General features: G+C 40.6%; 1 protein-coding gene across 13 annotated transcripts in view; it reads right to left on the bottom strand.

Annotated features, from left to right (window-relative positions):
* LOC144070970 (inositol polyphosphate-4-phosphatase type I A-like) overlaps positions 1-20641 on the bottom strand; it is a 30961-nt gene extending 10320 nt beyond the window's left edge. For 2 of the 13 annotated variants that reach the window (XM_077595628.1, XM_077595572.1), the window contains exons 1-21: positions 20509-20641; positions 13016-13250; positions 12856-12900; positions 12665-12783; positions 12457-12573; positions 12305-12384; positions 12117-12228; positions 11940-12030; positions 11575-11722; positions 11357-11487; positions 10109-10213; positions 9925-10033; positions 9740-9757; positions 8951-9137; positions 8662-8877; positions 8121-8262; positions 7063-7221; positions 4301-4333; positions 4028-4200; positions 3830-3953; positions 3117-3184 (exon numbers count right to left, since the gene is read on the bottom strand). In XM_077595628.1, coding sequence (XP_077451754.1) covers positions 3117-3184; positions 3830-3953; positions 4028-4200; positions 4301-4333; positions 7063-7221; positions 8121-8262; positions 8662-8877; positions 8951-9137; positions 9740-9757; positions 9925-10033; positions 10109-10213; positions 11357-11487; positions 11575-11722; positions 11940-12030; positions 12117-12228; positions 12305-12384; positions 12457-12573; positions 12665-12783; positions 12856-12900; positions 13016-13121 — 2283 coding nt within the window. In that variant the 5' untranslated portion in view covers positions 13122-13250; positions 20509-20641. Of the gene's footprint in view, positions 1-3116; positions 3185-3829; positions 3954-4027; positions 4201-4300; positions 4334-7062; positions 7222-8120; positions 8263-8661; positions 8878-8950; positions 9138-9739; positions 9758-9924; positions 10034-10108; positions 10214-11356; positions 11488-11574; positions 11723-11939; positions 12031-12116; positions 12229-12304; positions 12385-12456; positions 12574-12664; positions 12784-12855; positions 12901-13015; positions 13251-17470; positions 18069-20051; positions 20138-20508 lie in introns of those variants that run through there. The other 11 variants (XM_077595656.1, XM_077595638.1, XM_077595663.1 and 8 more) reach the window with 8 other exon arrangements.
* Positions 20642-20905: the final 264 nt, after the last annotated feature.

The following is a 20905-nucleotide window of genomic DNA, read 5'->3' as shown; positions in this document are numbered from 1 at the left end:
CAAGAACAGTGCAGACGAACTGTACAAAGCTAAAGGCCTACCGTACCTACCAAAAATGTATTCCATAATTGAGCCATAAATGTCTCAACAGGGGGGAGGTATGGTGAAGAGGTATAAATACCTATTTTAAAATTTTTGTAGGAACTGTTTAATTTGTTATTTTATTGATCTGTAAAGAACGTGGGATCTCCAGAATCATCTGGAGTGACAATGGAGCTCATTTTTCAAACAGCATAGTGCAAAACATGGCAAAACAACTGGTAGAACTAGCTCGAGATTAACACTTTTTGAGATAGTTATTGGAAGACCATTTCAACTTCCTTTATGGGAAGATGAAGGAGAGAAACTATCCAAAGAACATGTAAGCGGCCGTGATCTTTTTGTCTATCTTGCAGGAGGTGGTGTAGCCAGGTGACTGGATCCTGATCCGAGTCATAAAAATGAAGTCCTGGTTCTCTCCACGATGGGAAGACCCATTCGTGGCCCAACTCACCAACCTCCACAGCAGCAAAGATCACTGAAAAGTCAAAGTCGATTCATCAGGTCAAGAGTTCGAGACAGGTGACTCTGAGTGGACTAAGTCGGACGGTGTCAAAACCCTTGTCCGTGAAGAAACTCATCTGACGTCTACTCACCAGCCACGAGCACCCCTCACTTAACCCTGACCTCCCATAGACTTTGCACCTCTATACAGAAGCCACAGTGAAAGCTGTTGTCATCCACATCACAGTGACTGGACTGTCAGTGACTGGACTGTCAGTGACAGCCTGGGCGTATCTGAACGCCCCGCCCACAGAGACTCGAGTTGGAAAACAAGTGCAGGAAACGTCCTGCCTCAACGCTGGAAAGGCAGAGCCAAGCGGTCCGCTCTTGGACGGGGACCCAATCTACATCAACAACATCGGGGTTCCCTGCGGCATACCAGATGAGTATAAACTCGCTGACCAAATTGCACCACTCCAGAACAGGACGGAGGAAGGGTTTGCAGCCATCCATGAACAGTTGTCGGTGACCTCCTGATGGCGTTCCAGAACAGAATTGCTGTTGACATGCTCCTGGCAAAGGAAGGTGGCGTGACCTCCATCTTTGACGACCAATGCTGCACGTTCATCCCTAACAACACAGCAGCTGACGGGAGTTTAACCGAGGTCCTGGAGGGCCTTCGATCCCTCAACAGCAAGATGAAAGAACATTCTGGAATCGACACCTCAATGTGGGGTGAATTTGGTAGCATGTTTGGCAGATACAAACAGTTGGTTGTATCAGTTTTAATGTCAATCGCTGTTTATGCTGCCATTCTCACAACTTGTGGATGTTGTTGCATTCCCTGTATTCGTGCGTTATGTCAAAGATTAATAACAAATGCCATAGAACCAGTCAAATCCGAAATGTATGCCTTATTGACATCTGGAGGCGAACCACGGGATGACGACGACGCCGACGCATCTGGGGATGAGGAGGAAATGCAGTTCATTGGACTGCCTGACATGTTCCCAGATGCTAAAGACTATGGCATTGAATTTTGAGTGTAATGTTTTTTTCTGTTATTTTTGTGATCCTGTAATGTGAAAATCTGAAAAGAAGAGGTTATGGGTGATGATATTTTATAGCAGAATCCGGATAAACAGGAGGGTTATGTTGGAATTATTTTATATAAGTTATCCTGATTCTGGTATGACTGTTGAAATGTTAGTTAATAGAATGAGAATGTCTTGGGCCCTGGAAAGTTTCACCTTAGAGGAACTACCCAGGGGGGCCGACGCCTGTCTGTTTGGACTATTGTGTGAGGGTTGCAAGGTATCAGGAGGGTGACTGTAAAGATGTTATCTCGAAGGGGCATATGGTCATGATCAAAGAACCTTTTGTAACTGGGAGAGAACTATCTCTCCTGTGATCAGCTTGAAACTTCCTGTAACTTGGACACTCCCAAAACACAATAAGAGAATAGGCGAGGGGAGATTTTCTTCAGAGTGTTTTTGGAGGGCTGTGACAGGGGCAGTCTCTGAACCTCTCATTTTTTAAATAAAGTTAACTCAAATTCTCTGTGATTTCCTTCTTTTCAGGTTGGTGAAACAAATGTCTGGTGTTTGAACCTAACACTTAGGTTGCCTTCTACCCTTGTTCCCTGGCAGTTCCACACTCAAGATACTTCTACCGATATAGTCCCTATCTCACCTTTAGACATGTCCAAACCATCCATGTGTGGTCTCTCTGAACTTGTCTCCAAAATGCCTAACCTTCACATTCCCTCTTATGGTACACGGTCGATTGGTCGCCGGTCTTTTGGTCGCCCGGAAGGTTATTGATAATTACCATTTAAATTGTTGCTCAAATTCCCTAAATACAAACTGCGAATTACTATTTAGTCATACTTAATGCCCTAGTAATTATTAGGCTAAAGAAAAGCTCCAAATTTCCCGGACTTGTATTGTTTTTTTGTTGGAGAACTTGTTAAGACCCTGACTGACGTAGCTTCTTAAAGGGACAACGCATGTATACATACAAACTCTTATACACTCACACGTCGGCTCAGTGAAACTGCTCATGGCCATTGTTGGCTTTTATTGATGCGTAGACCGTGTTGTTTTACCTTGTTTTGGTCGTCGGTCTTTTGGTCGCTGGTCTTTTGGTCGCCCGTTGTCGCGGTCGGGGCGACCAAAAGACCGCGACCAAAAGACCGCGACCAAAAGACCGACGACCAAAAGACGGCGACCAAAAGACCGACGACCAATCGACCGCACACGCCCTCTTATTGTCTTATTTCTAATCCTACTTTTGTGATTAGGGTTGATCAAAAGTTCGGTGAAAATTTTTCATTCTATGTGACTCACATTTGGAGCCAAACATTTCTGAAATGGACCCCTTCGAGACTGATTGACTGGTGCAAAGTAAATGTTTAGTTCCTTTACAAGCATTTAACAGTAGGCAAAAAAACATTGAAGAGGTTGAAAAAAAGTAACATGTAATATAACTAGTAATGTAACTAAATACTTTCTTTGGGGAATAATTCATTAATGTAAGGCAATATTATTGCTGAGAGTTATATATAATGTGAAACATTACTTTTTTCATAACTAACCCCAACACTGGTGGGAAGTAATAAACAGGCATACTACCTTAAAGGTAACATTTCGCAGATCCATGACGCCGACACTCATGTCCTCTAACATGGCCAGCTCCTCTCCTAAAAACATATGCCAAAACTCAGTTCCTTTTTCACAAGTCACACTGAAACCTGTTACCAAGTTTTAAGCTTTTCCAACAGTATGCAATGGTGAAAGATGGCATAACAATTAATCTTACACTCAGTCCTCCAGCAATCAAACTAAATCACTCTTCATCATTCCAAACGCTTTAAAATATAATCTCTTTCATCTCATTTTCTGAACCGCTCTATCCTCATTAGGGTCGCGGAGGGTGCTGGAGCCTATTCCAACTGTCTCGGGCCAGAGGCGGGGGACACCCTGAATCGGTGGCCAGCCAATCGCAGGGCACAAGGAGACGGACAACCATGCACACTCAGAACCATACCTAGGGGCAATTTAGAGTGTCCAATAAGCCTACCATGCATGTTTTTAGAATGCGGGAGGAAACCAGATTACTCGGAGGAAACCCACGCAGGCCCGGGGAGAACATGCAAACTCCACACGGGCGGACTGACCTGCACTTGAACCCAGGACCCCAGAGCTGTGAGGCCGACGCGCTAACCACTTGCCCCACCGGGCCGCCACTTTAAAATACTATATTAATAGACTATTTTTAGTAAAATAAACTATGCCGACACACAGAAAAACAAGCACATTGAGTAGCATTGCATTAGTTATTGTACCGTAAGTGCTGAGCAGTGACTCAAACTGAGCGAGCAAGCCGATGGTGTAAAGCTGCCGGAGGAATCCATTATCACGTAGACAGTTCCTCAGTTTCACAATGAAGCCGCAGACCAGAGCGGTGAGCTGTCTCACATACACAAGCAGCAACTTCTGGTGTAACTGTGCGTACAATCCAGTTACAGTGACAACACACTCACGGTCTGGCAGAACACAACGTCGCGACGGTATTGTAGGGATACGTCCATGGCGATAGTCGGGGCAATGTCTTGCATCAGCAGAAAGACCATTGACCTTTTGGCCTTGTCGCCCATCATGGCAACACAGTCAGTAAGCGTGGTGAGGAGTGGGTATAGGGCTTCACTCCACTCTCCTGGGAGCCACACATTAAGACAAAGTTTGAAAAAAAATAGGAGAAACAGAAACGGGTAAGAAGAAGAAGCGTGCTTGTGATGCTCGCAGAAAGCTCTTACCTGGGTAGGCTTCCTCTACGTTGGGGCTTCCATCTACAAAACGGACGAAATGGAACATGCGTGATTAGCGAGCACTTTAAGACACTGAGGTCCAAACAAAAGTGTACAAACAAGGTGCCGCAGCAAATGACTATGCTTGAGGAATAATGGGGTTTGGTGTGGAAAATAATCTTGCATTTGCCCAATTTTTTATTTTCTTCAAAATGTAACATTTTTTAACATTTGTAATGTTGTTGTGTGGTATGATATAATTTTTTTTTGCTATTTTTTTGTTAAATATAAAGTATGTACCTACGCTCTATAAGGTTTGGGAATTACGGCTCTTATCGTCTTAGCTCAAACAACCAAAACTGCAAAGTAAGATTACAATGCTTGGTCAGATTGATAAGAGTGCTTGTTTTCTTCTTCTTTTTTCTCAAAGGAAGTTTAGCATTTTTGCTGATAAAATATGCATCAGAGCACGATAGCTTGTACAATTTCTACAACAGATACACATTTTTAAATGTTACTGAAAAACATTTATTTGGCTGTAAATGAATCTCGGTTTGTTTTGCTGTAGATTTTAATATACAATCGGCCTACTTCCGGTACTGCATGTACCACATTGACAGTGCAGCATTTTAAAGATCCTTTACCATGAATTTAGAAATGTATATTCCTAAATACACATAAGATGTTTGAAAATAATTTCTAAACATTGTGCAAATGCTGAGAATTTTTTATTCATTAATTCAGAGCCAATTTGTAATTATCATATAAAATCATATTTATTTATATTATATTTTCCCCTAAATTCAAGTGCACTGGTAATGTGTAAATTAGGGATGTTGTTATGGTAGCTTATCTTAAAATTAAATGTACAATATTTTTGGGAAATAATATCTGTTTTAAATAGGCACTTTGGCCTACAGTGCTACTACGTTGGCGGTGCTTGGACAGCAATGTATTTTTGGAAGGTGAAGGTACTTACTTTAATAGCTAGCACACTAGATACAGTTGTGGTCAAAAGTTCACATACACATGTGAAGAACATAATGTCATGGCGCTCTTGAGTTTCCAGTTATTTCTACAACTCTGATTTTTTTTCTGATAGAGTGATTGGAACAGATACTTCTTTGTCACAAAAAACATTCATGAAGTTTGGTTCTTTTATGACTTTATTATGGGTGAACAGAAAAAGTGATCAAATCTGCTGGGTCAAAGCAACACGAATTAGCAATTTTGGTGATTTAGAAAGTTGTGTCAGTGAAATGAGCTTCATAGCATGGCCTCTTAACTTCTTGTGAGTGATTATGAGTGACTACAGCTGGTGACTTCTCTGAGGCCATTTAAATGGGGCTCATTGGATGCAAACGCCCACAAACGCTACAATGGGAAAGTCAAAGGAGCTCAGCATGGATCTGAAAAAGCGAATCCTTGACTTGAATAAGTCAGGAAAGTCACTTGGAGCCATTTCAAAGCAGCTGCAGGTCCCAAGAGCAACAGTGCAACAATTTTTTGTAAGTATAAAGTGCATGGCACTGTTTTGTCACTGCCACGATCAGGAAGAAAACACAAGCTATCACCTGCTGCTGAGAGAAAATTGGTCAGGAGGGTGAAGATTCAACCGAGAATCACCAAAAAGCAGATGTACCAAGAATTAGAAGCTGCTGGAACACAGGTGTCAGTGTCCACAGTCAAGCGTGTTTTGCATCTCCATGGACTGAAAGGCTGCCGTGCAAGAAGGAAGCCCTTGCTCCAAAAGTGGCACCTTAAGGCTCGACTGAAGTTTGCTGCTGATCACATGGACAAAGATAAGACCTTCTGGAGGAAAGTTCTGTGGTCAGACAAAACAAAAATCAAGCTGTTTGGCCACAATGCCCAGCAATATGTTTGGAGGAGAAAAGGTGAGGCCTTTAACCCCAAGTACACCATGCCTACCGTCAAGCACGGTGGTGGTAGTATTATGCTGTGGGGCTGTTTTGTTGCCAATTGAACTGGTGCTTTACAGAGAGTAAATGGGATAATGAAGAAGGAGGATTACCTTCAAATTCTTCAAGATAACCTAAAGTCAGCAGTCCGAAGATTGGGTCTTGGGCACAGTTGGGTGTTCCAACAGGACAATAACCGCAAACACACATCAAAAGTGGTAATGGAATGGCTAAATCAGGCTAGAATTAAGGTTTTCGAATGGCCTTCCCAAAGTCCTGACTTAAACCCCATTGAGAATTTGTGGACAATGCTGAAGAAACAAGTCCATGTCGGAAAGCCATCAAATTTAACTGAACTGCACCAGTTCTGTCAAGTGGTGTGGTCAAAGATTCAACCAGAAGCTTGCCAGAAGCTTGTGGATGGCTACCAAAAGCACCTAATTGAAGTGAAAATGGCCAAAGGAGATGTTACCAAATATTAGCGCTCCTATATGTATATTGACATGTTACCAAATATTAGCGCTCCTATATGTATATTGACATGTTACCAAATATTAGCGCTGCTGTATGTATATTTTTGACCCAGCAGAGTTGATCACTTTTTTCTGTTCACCCGTAATAAATTCATAAAAGAACCAAACTTCATGCATGTTTTTGTGACAAAGAAATATCTGTTCCAATCACTCTATCAGAGAAAAAAATCAGAGTTGTAGAAATAACTGGAAAGTCAAGAGAGCCATGACATTATGGTCTTCACAAGTGTATGTAAACTTTTGACCACAACTGTAAATGCTACATGAAAGTGACAGGTTCAACACAGAAAAAAAGCTTGCATGAGTGCAATAAACCTACTGCTGTCTTGTTCAGAGTTCAGAGAGCAAACAGATGAGATGGCAGGCAAAGAAGATGATGATGGGTTAGGCAAGGATGAGGATGATAATAATGATGATGATGGAAACTCTTGTGATGAACTTCCCGGGATGATCCAGAAAGCTTGTCTTTTACCATCACCTTTTTCACACCCACAAAAGCTGAAGTTAATGAGGCCTGAGATTTTGTCATAGCTAGATTACTTAAAAGAGACATATTATGCAATCTTCCCACATTTGGAATCAGGTTGAACATATATAAATAAAACATTTGTGGCAGGAACTGAAGAACTAAGGCGAACTAAATTACTAAACAACTGAAATATTTGAATGTAAGCAATTAAAAAGTCAATTCAACCAATGATTGGGGGGTATGTCCGAAACATTCATTCATCTTCCATACTGCGTATCCTCGCGTGGGTTGGTGGAGCCTATCCCAGCTTACTTCAGGCGAAAGGCTTACTACACACTAGGCTGGTCGCTAGTCACCCGTAGGGCACACAGAGAGGCAGAAAACTGTTCGCACGCCCAGTCGTACCACCAGCAAGAGGGAATTGATCCCACGGTCACCCGCACCGAAGTCAAGCGAGAGAACCCTTACACCATCAGGTGGCCATTTCCGAAACATTCATTTTTAATTCATTTTCCGAACCACTTATCATCCAGAGGGTCGCGGAAGCCTATCTCAGCTGACTATCGACACCGGACGGGAACACCCTGAATTGGTGGCCAGCCAATCACAGGGCATTAGGAGACAGACAAATATAAACACACACTCATACCTAGGGGCAATTCAGAGTGTTCAACCAGCCTACCCTGTTTTAGGGATGTGGGAGGAAGCCAGAGTACCCAGAGAAAACCCACACATGAAAATTCCATACACTGAGGGCCGACCTGTGATCGAACCCTCGACCCCAGAACTGTGAGGCCAACGCACTAACCACTGGTCCGCCGACCGTACTTTCCGAAACAGTTTGATTAAAAATTAATTTACCACAATATGTCCCCTTTAATTGTTGCATGAGTATGTGCATTTGTTACCCTTCTTAATGCAAGCGCCCTGAAGTTCTGTGTTGATTCGGTCTTGAATGGTGTTGTCTGGTTTTCTTTCTTTCTGGAGCAGCTTGTCTACACGCTGGATGATGCACTCTAGAGACTTGTCTACATTCAGCCACACTTTCTCCTGACAGCACACGTAAAGAGGCAGATACCACAAAGGTTATTCACAGTGCCTGCTTATCATGCCCTGCAGAGAGGTGCCCGCAATTACGTAAACATAGCCTCGGGATTGAACTGAGATCAAATGGACAGATGTATCGTATTTATATGCAAATGACTGGGCCTGCCACAAATGTAATAGCAGGATTAATGCAAATTTCGTTTTCTAATCTAATTCTGGCTCTAATGCAACAGATGTACGCCATTTGAATTCTTTGGTTGTGTATTGGACCACACATTTAAAAAACAATACAGACTTGAGGTGTTTCTTTGTGTGTTAATTAAGAAATGTGTTTAAAATTTAACTGTATATACAAAGTATATTTGTGAAATGCTTTTGCACTTTTTTGTGTGTGTCACAAACCCACTCCTCCTCATGCCAGTCTACATGCAGCGATGAGCGACTGCTACTGCCACTCCACTTAGCAAGAAGTGTGTCCTGGTCATTACGGAGGACTACTTGTTCTGAATCGGCGGATGGAGACAATTTGGAGGCGATGTATTCAGGTCGTGCTGCGTTGAGGGCTTGAATGGCCGACGCAAGCAGCTTGCAGTCACATACGGTCACTAACTGTCGAGTCTGTGTGCCAAAATATCATGTTATTATTTCATCGAGGAAGCAAACTATGGAGAAATGTCAATCAAATAAGTACCTTATCAGCCAGTATGGCAAGTGTCCTTTCCAGGCCGCTAGCAGACCGGTCCTTCGCAGCTCGGGAAAGCCTCTCGGCATAGTAGTTGACTTGTGTCTTCAGGGTGTTGATGTGGGCGATGATCTCTTTGGCTCTAACCACGTCCTGCGGAATGAAGATGATAGACTGGGAACTGGAGAGGGCGCTGCTGTAGAGGGGACACGTTTGGTTGGTCAGTTGCTTGTTTAGAATATTTGAATCATTTTACAGTACACTATAAGTATGGATATAGCAGGGATTCCCAAACTACAGCCTTGGGCTTGAAGAAAAAAGTTTTGAGACCCCTGGTATATATGTAGTGTCTCCATGTATAGGAGGAGCTATTCTGTAACTTAAGATAATGTAAAATAGTTCCACTTATCTTGATTATATGTACAAATATTTCCTTTGCAGGCACAGACAGAGTTCTCATGCACAACAATCAACAGAATGCATCAGTACAAACACAGACAATCAGATCTTTACTGTTGTTTGTGTGGGTTTTCTACGGGTATCCTGGTTTCTTTCTAAAAACCAGGTCAATGTACCAAATTGCCTACTGGTCTGAAGGTGAGCGTGAATTGATTGTCTATCCTCTGTGCCTATTGTTTACAACACCTCTTGCTAAAAATAAGACATCACTGTTGAAAGCAAACTAGAGAGACACTTGTGCTGCTTTGTGGTGGACCGTGGAGTGATGGCTTAATGGATGTTTGTTTTGGACCACAATCACAGACACAAAAAAAGAAGCAAAGCAGTGCATCAACTCACCAAAACTCCTCATATGCGCTGACCACAAAAGTCACAAAAACAAAAGCTATTAAAAGTAATAACAAAACTGCAGGAATAATGTAATAGTTCACAAAAAGTAAATATGATTGCAGCCAAACTAAAAAACTATATCATCATGATCTAGAGAAGAGAAAACATCTTTTGCAAACAATCTCTGAACTTACTGTTTCTTTGCCTCCTCAAACTTCTGAGTGAGTTTCCTTAGGCCGCCATTTTTAAACCCTTGGCAATGGGCAGCCGGCGCCCCAACAGTGATGATGTCATACGTATGCTCTAGGAACAAAGGTGCAAATAAATACAAGTACTTTGCATGAGCAAGTGGTTTTACAAATGTATGCTTAGCCTAACCGACGGCTAAATCATCCTGGACCCTCATCCTCTGAACATGCAGATTGGTTGGCAAGAACTCCAGCTTCTTGTTGGCCTTTAGGCTGCTGGCTTTGAATGATGGACCTAGTAGGGAGCAGATAGAGGGTGTTCAGAGTCCATAGTCATGCTTTGCGTTTTCCGCGTAAACTACCTGACAAATTGCATTGATAGAGTGAGGAAGGGGAAGGTCATTCATTTAATCCAATTTGTTACTTTGCACCAAGCAGATTTTTTTCTCTATTTCTTGGTGAGTATTGCTGAGATCATCCATTCATTTTTTTGTACTGCTTATCCTCATTAGAGTGGTGGGGGTGCTGGAGATTATCCCAGCTAAAGTGAATGGCAGGGTAGCAATGTTAAATCTATATGACAAATTCCAGATATGTGCAGTAGATTGGATTCCTAAGGCCTGAACAACGTAGTACGGTCGATCTTAAACACCTATACAAACAAATATGAAAAGTAATATGCTAACAAGACACAGGATTGTATCAAACAAATATTTTTGGGGAGAAGTTACATACAAATTAATTAACTTTGAAAGTGCAATGTGAATAGTTGTCTGAAATTGCAGTGGACAATTTTGCATTTCAAAACCACCGCTGTAAATCAGCAACATTGTATGTAGCCAGGAGAATATCACAGCATTGTATAAAAAAGGTGGGGAGAACAGCTATTATCTGCTGGTGGAAACAATTTTAAAATGTCAGACATAAAAATACAGCAATTTTGGAGCTACTCAATAATCTAAGGGGTGTCTTCTTTGCAACTCACATTAAAATGTCTGCATGGCTTATTTATGTAGCTCATGGCAATTGATCGTTGCCAGCTGTTTCCCAGTCTTGTCAAAAGACAATGTCATAAGCCATTAAAAATATTTTAAATTTTATACAGGATGGGTTTTAACACCCAACTCCCTAGCATTCATAACAAACAAACTATTTGAGCCATTTCAGGCTTACCCATAATGAGTGGAGGAATGGATTTCTTTCATTCTGTTGCAGTTGCACTACTCAGATAAATTAATATTTACAGTTTTAGTATGTCATTTGATTCATGACCATCAACAGCACTACAATCTGTTAGAGTGACATGCAATTCAACATCAGCTTTTTGATACTTTAATATAAATTAGCCCCTGAATGTTGGTGTTGGTCTATATTATTGTACGTATAATAGTTTGGCCCTGGTGGGGGTATGTGTTCTGGTTACTATTATTGTTCAAACCTTTATGTTCACTCAGGTCAGACAGTGTTTCCTGGTACGAGACTAGAACTGTTTGGTAATGTGTGACAATCTGTCGCCGTAGGTTCTCCCAGCAGGGTGACAACTCTCCCAGTTCCTCTAGCTCACTCACACTGCCAGACAAAAGATCAGGAATTAGGGTGAAAAATAGGTAACAAAACCATTTTCATGCATATTCACTAGAGTTTGCGTCTTTATACCGTGCTGCGTCCTCCTCCAGCAATACTTTGACGAACTGTCTGGGGATATTAAGGGACAAGATGCTCTCGGCCATCTGCTCGAGCACCCGCAGGTGGTTGGCATCAGTTGTTGGAAAGCGGTACATCCTGGACATCGTGCCTCCAAACACTGAAGACAAAGTGTAATTCTTCATTGTGATGTGTGCTATTCCAGGAAGTTGGTCATTATTTATGAAAAGTGATAGCTGATAATTACGGGAAGAATCAATACGCTGCATGATAATTTGACTTGTGATGTGATGGATATATTTATTATTATGTGTTCGAGACAGATGGAGGACAGTGGAGAGGGATTGCTGCTGAGAGACTGCTCGAGAGTGCCATACCTGCACGCAGAAGGGTGTCTCTGCACAGGGATGCGTACTTGATCCGTACTCCCATCGCCTCTGTTAGACTCTCATCAACTGGCAGCACCGTCTACAATAGAGGATGAGGGGACTCAGCTTGAGGCAACATGTTGAAAAGTCATTTTTAAAAGATTCTCATATGCGACAGAATCTAACCCGCCCATTGATGTTATCTGCAAAACAGCCGACCACAAGTCTCTGATCTGCTTTTTCTTCCATCTGCCACGCAGAAACAGAGATGTTTCCCACCCGCTTGTTCTCTGCTGACCTGTGTATTGAACCAATCCAGCCAGAACCAGTAAAGTGTCATTTTTGCATGAGGAAGAATGTGTTGTTTGCTTTACCTGAGTTCCATCTCTAATCTGTGGTCTTTGTCCTGCAACAACTCTTTTACCGGGAAAAGAGCTGAGCCCAACATGTACATCTGAACAGACACAAAAAAAGTGTTTTCAGTTCCATGTTAAAACAGAGATGGATGCTCGCATAGATGTCACACCGTGCCCTGGGAGCGGTCCTTCACATCGTAAACAGCCAGTTTAACCTGTGTCTGATGGTTGATGTGGGAATCCTGGAAGAAGGCGATGCTGCTAAGGAAGATGGGGTTGCTAGTACCCTGAAGACGATGAATGGCAACATTTTGTACAGTGTGTATAATGTGCATCAAAGCTACTCTTTCTTTTTCAGGGTTCACAAAGCAGTCTGACCTCTATGACTTCTGTCTGTGCGTGTTTAGTCCAGAAGGCTTGTGGTGGTGTGGTACAGCTCACTGCTACAAAGCTATTTGGTTTCCGATCCAGCCCGAGAATCAGCAGGTCTGTGCAGGCTGTCCAATAAGACAGACACAAACTTAACAATTACTTCTCAACACTAATCTCTTGTTTTTATTTTGCCTTACCAATGCTGAACTCGAGCACAGGTTCATCTGGGTCTTGACTATTTCCTGGAACACAATATGAAACTTCCAAACATTACCATGAAGAGAATGAAACGCCACTAATGCCAAGGGATTAGGATCGGATCCAATGTCGACTAGAGGAGAAAAAAAATTCTCTTACCCGCTAGGGCCAAGCCAATCATCTCACTGGACAACTGGAATGTGTTAGCCCGATAGACAGACCACGGCCTCTGGGTTCGGCCAGTGCGCTCTCTGCCCCCTGCCATACTGGTTCGGGAAGAGGGGGCAATGACGGGAGGCCTGAACACACAGCCTTATGCACGAGCTGTTGCACACTCCCATGTGACTTGGTCCCTCTCAGGAGCCAGAGTTTCTTATGGCAGCAATTCGCCTTTCTACATGATGACACACAAGAAAATAATGAACAATCCTCCTGTTTATAATGGAACTTAATTTACTGAGGTTAAACTGATGCTTGGAAATAACCATCGTGCAATGAGCGCCTATAAAGAATCATAGTTCCACTCTGTGTCTACTTGCCGTGGAAAAAAATGGACCACGTCAGACCACAAAAGGAGATCTGGTCAACAAACTGAAACTGACATTCACAAAACGTTAGTTCAAGACATAGTTCATTGTAAGAGTAGAATGTGCCATGATAAAGAAAAATGAGCTCTTCAGCATCAAGGGTTTTGGAACTTAGGTAAAAGCTGAGGATAAGATAACAGTGCATATATATTCCCAAATATTCTTTAAAAAAAACTGTAATGCACCTAAATATTTCAAAAAATACAATTTTAACACTTCACTATTTTACTTTTAAGGAGAATCAAGCAGTATTAATGACATAAAAAGTGCAATATATATATATATATATATATATAGAGAGAGAGAGAGAGAGAGAGAGAGAGAGAGAGTGAGAGAGTGAGAGAGTGAGAGAGAGAGAGAGAGAGAGAGAGAGAGAGAGAGAGAGAGAGAGAGAGAGAGAGAGAGAGAGAGAGAGAGAGAGAGAGAGAGAAAGAGATGTGAAACTAATAGCAGCTGGAGACATGCAGCTCACATTTATTTGGAATTTGTACAAAAACATATATATAGATATCCTTTAAGCCACTTCACAATGAAATAAAAACAATGATGTGGCAAATATCATGTCTTTGATGGCAAAATGTTTTAGCTTTACCTAGCGATACTTTGGACTAGGCTTGGAGAACTTTTTGGACAAAAGATATCACAGACACGGATGTACTAAAGATCTGGGTTATTGATATTCTTACCGACTGCAGCTCTTTGTGGGGTTTGGAAACCCCTGATGTAGATGATGTAGTTCATTTAGTTACTGAGTGTATTACTTTTAGAAATGCTGTATTCTAAAAAAAATCCTATATTTGAGAAGGATCCAATTAAACTGTGCTTGTAGGTTAATAGTTTGTGGCCTACTTCCTGAGAACTGATCTAGACTGATCTCGGCAGTTGATTTGTCCTAATTTGATTCACGAGAACTACATCTGCAACTGGACATACTGAAATTCACCACCTGTCTTATTTGAAACATTCCTGGTACAAAAGGCTATTTGGGTATATTTGCTAAATGCTTTCAATGGTTACATACAGGCAACCTATAGACTCACAAAAAACTACAAGAAATTGCATGAAAAGCTAATGACTTCTTTGTTTCACTACTGTGTTCAGTGGCCAAGACTTAAATTAGTCAATGTAAGCCAAAAAGTTGCCATACAAGGGCACTCCAAATTTAGCCTCATGTTTCAAGCTTGTGTATACATTTCTGAGTCATGCGTGCGTACAGGATTTACACTGGATTGAAATCTTGGACAGAGACTACTGCCACATTCATTCATTTCTTAATGCATACCTTTTTTTTAAGAGTCAATGGTGTGCTGCAGGTTATAATTGCTGACAAGTCAATTCCAAATACTACAATCAATCACTCACTTTTTTAATAATAATAATAATAATTAGGAATTTAAAAAAAAAGAAAACCCATGGCAGTTTAAATTGTGAGGCCCCCTTTTTATTTTAGAAGTCATGAAGTTTGTGTCTCTTAAACAATTATGTGATTGGTTTTATGAAGCTGCATTTTAACAATAGAGCTCATTACAATTATGTGTAGAAGTTGCTCGTTTATGTGTGTGTGCATGTGTGTGTGTGTGTGGTTGTGTGTGTGTGTGTGTGTGTGTGTGTGTGTGTGTGTGTGTGTGTGTGTGTGTGTGTGTGTGTTTTGAACTGGTCCAGTTGACCAAACATGGTCATTGGACTACTTACTGGGTTAGCTTTGGAGAAATGAACAAGCCTACACCTTATTTGGCAAATGCTTAAATTGCTTTATGAGTGGGCTTAAATCTTCAATGTTATTCATGATTTTAGTTTTTACCGACTGAATAAATGTGTCACAGGAATTGAGGTCAGCAAGAGGTCACAATATTGAAATCAAAACATGGTGTAACAGCTTACATGCAGATAAAACTGAGAAGCTCAGAAAATAAAAGCCCCCACCCAAGCCCATGAAACAAAAAAGAGGAGATATGCCATCTGCGAGCTCATTAGAATAAAGCATGAATATTGTCTTTTGAGAGAGAGAGGGAGCAGCTGTACTGTAAGCCTTTTTCATGGTAATGACAATGAACAAGCTCTAACCTGGACTCATTTGAGTCCAATTTCACCCCTTGTATAGGACCAGATTCGTCTCGATTACAAAAAGGGAATAACCCATTGTTTCATGACACACTCCAATGTCAGCTGTTAGTATACAAGAATGCTTGGAAAACACTTTGGCGGATGATTGTCTTATATTATACCAGTGGCGGGCCGTCAGGGCCTTCAAGGCCTTCTCTGCTGGCCTAAGAAATATCTGAATCATATATTATATTTTGTCCATCAATACTTATTAAATAATTCCAAATTGTCTGTTAGCTTCCTTTCATTGCTTTCCCCCCTGGTTGCACTGCTTCCAGATGTGTGTTTTCATATTGAATTATTTAACCAATCACATTTTAGCCATTATTTGTTGCCAGGGGCAGAAATCTGCCTCAAAGCCTTCACAATCAGTTCTGCGGGCTCTGCTGCATTAAACAAGCGTCGATAAGACTGTTGCTTTAACCAATCAGAATTCGATTTGGTGACACCAAGGCCATTTCGCTGGCATAGGGATACGTCATCGCTTTCACCAACAATGATTGGCTAGTAGGCGGACCAAACCAAAGTGAGCCAGCCAGAGATCGCAAACACCACCCACAATGGCCGACGGAGGAAATGGATTTGGTTGCAGATTTGCTCACAAAGCTATTTTCCAGATGGACTTTTCCAGAAAAAAATGGACATCATTAAGAAAGGGCGGTCAACTCCGAAGCTAGCAAGCCTGTTACAGCCGGGAAAAGGGTGTGTCCGCCACTTTCAGTGCGCTGACTACAAAGAGCTACCAAACTGTATTTGGAGCTAGCTGCACAAGCAAATATATTGTTGTGATGATTTAAAGCCATTTTCAAGATGGACTATGCCGGAAATATGACAGGACAGGCTCGACTTTCATCATTAGCTTCGATGGCGATAGAAAAGAAGGAAGAAAGAAAGGAGGATGGATATTGTGTACAGTTAAAAATGATTTTTGGTGAGTAAAATATGGCTATAATATTTCAATTGTGGGCCCGGTTCTTTAATCTGAAAAGTTCCAGTGTTTGTATTTAAGCTCGTGTTTGTATTTAATCACTTTAGTGCAATTTTTGCCGTTTCGCCATTGACGTCCATCGCTGTCTTTTCCCGGGGAAATCACCCCCCTGGCCTGGTTGTAATGTCTCAAAAGCTCCAGTATTTGTATTCAATCAATAAATGCTGCTAGGAAGTGGATTTTACCCCATTTTAGTGCATTTTTTGCCGTTTCACGTATGGACGTATAGACGTTCATCGCTGTCTTTTTCCCGGGGAAATGATACTCCGGGCCCGGTTCTGATGTCTAAAAATCTCCAGTATTTGTATTTAATCAATAAATGCTGTTTTCGGCTGGATTTTACCCCATTTTCGGGCAATGTTTGCCCGTACGCCATTGCCGTTCATCGCTGTCTTTTCCCTGGAAAATCACCCCCCTGGCCTGGTTTTAATGTCTGAAATGTTAATCATGAAATGCTGCCAAGAAGTGGATTTTACCCCATTTTTGTGCATTGATTTATTGATTTTTTTTGTGTCGCAGCTGAAGCTGCAGTAGAGGTTTTATAGCAATAAAATATTTTTTCAAGGTTGGATTGATACGTTGAAGGCGCTACGAGAAAATGCACGGACCGCCACTGTGTTATACATAGTAAATGTATGCATTTTGACATTGAGTATTTCCTTGAAAAAAAAAAACATAAGGCACTGCACTAGCAGACGAGTACACTATATGATGAAACCTGAATGCAGTAGCTGCACAATTTGGTGGTATGTTATCGTAAATGTATGTATTTTGACATTGAGTATTTCCTTGAAAAGAATCATAAGAAGGCACTTTACTAGCAGACAGGTACACTTTATAATGAAAGCTAAAGAGTGTTTTTCTTGTTTGAATGCAGTAGCAGAAAAAAATCATGTCTGTGAAAAGAAACTGGCCTCCAGCAGCTAGTACACACACCATGATGATGCACTTTCCTCCAAATGTCCGAACGCAGATCAGCCTCCCGTCCGGATGCCAACAAGAAGTATTGATCAGCGTTAGTTAATATGTCTTGCCCCCAGCTTTAATTTCCACATGTACTCGAGAGTGCCTGCGTTTTCGCCGATGGATGTAAACAAAGTCACGTTGCTGAACGCATCATGAGGCAGAGACACAGCTGCAGTCTCAGCCCCTCTCCTCCTCCTCTGGCACTCGAGCCTTTTAACTCTTTCATTTCACCAAAAACAGTCTCCCCCATAAGCCTTAAATAGGAAATATTTTAATAAACATTTCAAGGCCATACAAGTGTACGTGTTTTTTCAGTTAGAGTGGATATTTGGTGCAAAATATTTATACACCACTTTTGCCTACTGAATATAATATTTAGATCAGCGTATAGAAACATAATGACCTCATTTTAGCCCAAACCACAAACACCTATTCTTTTTTTTACCCAATCATTCAAAGGGTCAGCTACAGACACGTGTGTGCGATGGACACCCCCCACCCCACCACCGCCTCTAAATGCACACACTCAACTAACTCAATGTTCTTTTTAAAATCTACCACAGTTTCCCTGATGCTCATTAATGATTCATTAGACTAAACCCCTAGAGATCCAGTATCAGTGCTCCAGTGTATTTCTTTGAGACCCCCCTCAGCTTACAAATGTCTTAATTTAAATCGGGTTACCTTTAGGATATTTCTGTATCTTACTGTAATGATACACACACCTTTTACATGAGCGCAATTGTATCTTTATTCAACTATATGTATGCGGCATGTATTATATATCATCTATTTGATGATAAGGTACAATAATCCTGTACACCTTCTGGTATACATGCAACAGAATATGAATGTGCTTTGGGAAATGCTGTCATGGGTGTGGTGGTGGGGTGAGGGGATGGGGGATGGAAGTGGACCGAAATACCCTTGGCCCAGAGGAGAAGCAGGCCATGTAAAACCTCCTTTAAATTTATTATGATGATTTTTTTTCATTTAAAATGAATTGGGACTTTTAATTAAAACTCGTTCCCCACCAAAGATGTATTTTTTTTTACCTCTTTTAGAACACGATATCGAAAACGATTACTGTTTTGGAACACTTACGATTAAACTGTGTACTTCTAGAAAAGCAAGCAGGTGTCAGAAGTGTAATGGATGCGCTCAGCAAGCAACAGTTTAGAGTTTGGAGAAGAAATTATAGCGGTGTGGCCCAAATTAAATACAAATTTAACACGAGGTGGTTGTTCTCCTTGAAGGTCAGACAAAGTTTGTATAGGCTAAAAAAAGTACATTTTTACTGCGTGCGTTCACACACTTACACATGCTGTATCGCTCGCATACGGCTTGGTCCTGCACGTATGCACATAATGTGAATACATGGATGTTGTTCAATTCTAACTCGTGTAGTTGAATTGCCAACATGAAAATGATAAATAGCTTGTGGTATTATATTTGTAAATAATGCTATTTTAATGTCAAGGGCCATTTTTCAGTGTTGAGATTGTGTCATAATTTATTTTAAATACAGATCCCTTTTCAAAACAAAAGTCAAAGTAAAAAAATCATGGAAAAGTATTATTTTGATAAAAAATTAACTTCTCCATTTAGTTTATTCCATAATATACTTTTTCATCCTTTTAATTTTGGGGGGAAAGTCTACATAGTGGGGAAATGTCTTTATATTGATAATCAAGAGAAATGACTTAAAAACTGCGCTCCAACATTTTAGACATTTTAAGGTCCCTTTGTTGACAGTACAAAATGGTTTAGTTTGCCAAAAGTGACCAAGCTGTTTATGTTTATATATATATATATATATATATATATATATATGTATATATGTATATATGTATATATGTATATATGTATATATGTATATATGTATATATGTATATATATGTATATATGTATATATGTATATATATATATATATATATATATATATATATATATATATATATAAATAAATAAATAATTAAAATAGAGACCAATTGACGTTGGGAGTGTAAAGGGTCCAGAATTTGGTGCTATGGCCCTAAATGTTGACATAGACAATTTATCAAGATATTTTTTGTTTCTGGCATTTCAAAATTGTTTACAGTGTTGGCTTTTACCTCTCATTTTGAGGACATCCTCTTCTCACCAAAGTGACAGTTAAAACCACAATATAGTCATTTTTCCACACCCATGCTGTTTTCGCCTGTTTTGTCACAAAGTCAGCCATCTCAGGGTTGATCAATCACAATAAACATTCTATATTTACCTTACTTAGTGCCAATTTATTGGAAGAATACTGTAGCTATCATGTCTATTTGAAGAAAAAGTAGATTTTTTTTCTTTGCTTTAGAAAAGACGCTCCATACATAAGTAATAACGGAGTAGTCGTAACAATGTTAATAGAATGCCTGGCGTTTTGATGACATTTTCTGCCTGTCAAATACACAACTGGACTTAAATGGAATTAGGAAAGATGCCATGTACGCAGTGAAACTCACCGAAAGATACACATTTTCACAGATACATCTATAAATTTGACGTATACTGGACTCACATCTTTTGGATTGGCGCACACGATCACTGTCCATCATCATGCGCCAAAACGTGTTGCATTTAAAAGATGTAAAAGGCAAATCATCGCTACAGAAATAAACACAGACATAAAGACTTAGAAGGATAAAATAACAATTCCTAACTAAGTTACATATGTAGCTCAGTCTGCGATCGAGCTGACACAATGGAGGCACAAACTACAGACTTGAGTCATTTCCTGTCACAGAACAACATCTTTCACCATATCTTCATTCGCGTTTTACCATTCAGTTGCATAAGTTCATCGCGCAAATGCAAAGCTTGAACAGAACATTTTCTTAGAAAATACGAAACACTGAAGGAACTTTGCGTGAAGACTTCATTTTCCTTAACATGTAAACACAGGGGCAGCACCGTCGAAAAGGGGAAATCACATAAGATGGTCCTTTTAGACTACGCCTGTTAAGGAAATGACCTACCTGCTGGGTTTCAATAGATGGTAGTATATCCTCTTGCGATATGTTGTGGAAAAACAAAAGATTCATTTGTCGTCAGATTACCTTTCCTAATGCAGCAAAAGTGACAGCCGAGCGGGCTAGTTCCGCCTCTTTCGTGACGTAGTCATGACGTCACCACGCTCTAGTGCGTGCGGCAAACGGTGTTTTAAGACGCCAATAAACTCAACTGAAATCATAATAAACACAAGAAAAACAAAAAGAAAACGTTGTCATTTCCTATTATAAAATGGTTTGCATACAGCTCTTATTCCATAATTCTTTTTGTTTTACACCAAAAACAACTTTACTAATGTATTTTCTTTAGCCCCCCCAAGTGCCACTTTTATGGCTACCATTAAAATATAGTTATGTTATTACG

Source organism: Stigmatopora argus, chromosome 1, assembly GCF_051989625.1.
Source record: "Stigmatopora argus isolate UIUO_Sarg chromosome 1, RoL_Sarg_1.0, whole genome shotgun sequence".
In the NCBI taxonomy this organism is placed as follows: Eukaryota; Metazoa; Chordata; class Actinopteri; order Syngnathiformes; family Syngnathidae; genus Stigmatopora; species Stigmatopora argus.
The sequence above is the reverse complement of the archived record's forward strand: the minus strand, read 5'-3'. Positions and strand labels throughout refer to the sequence as shown.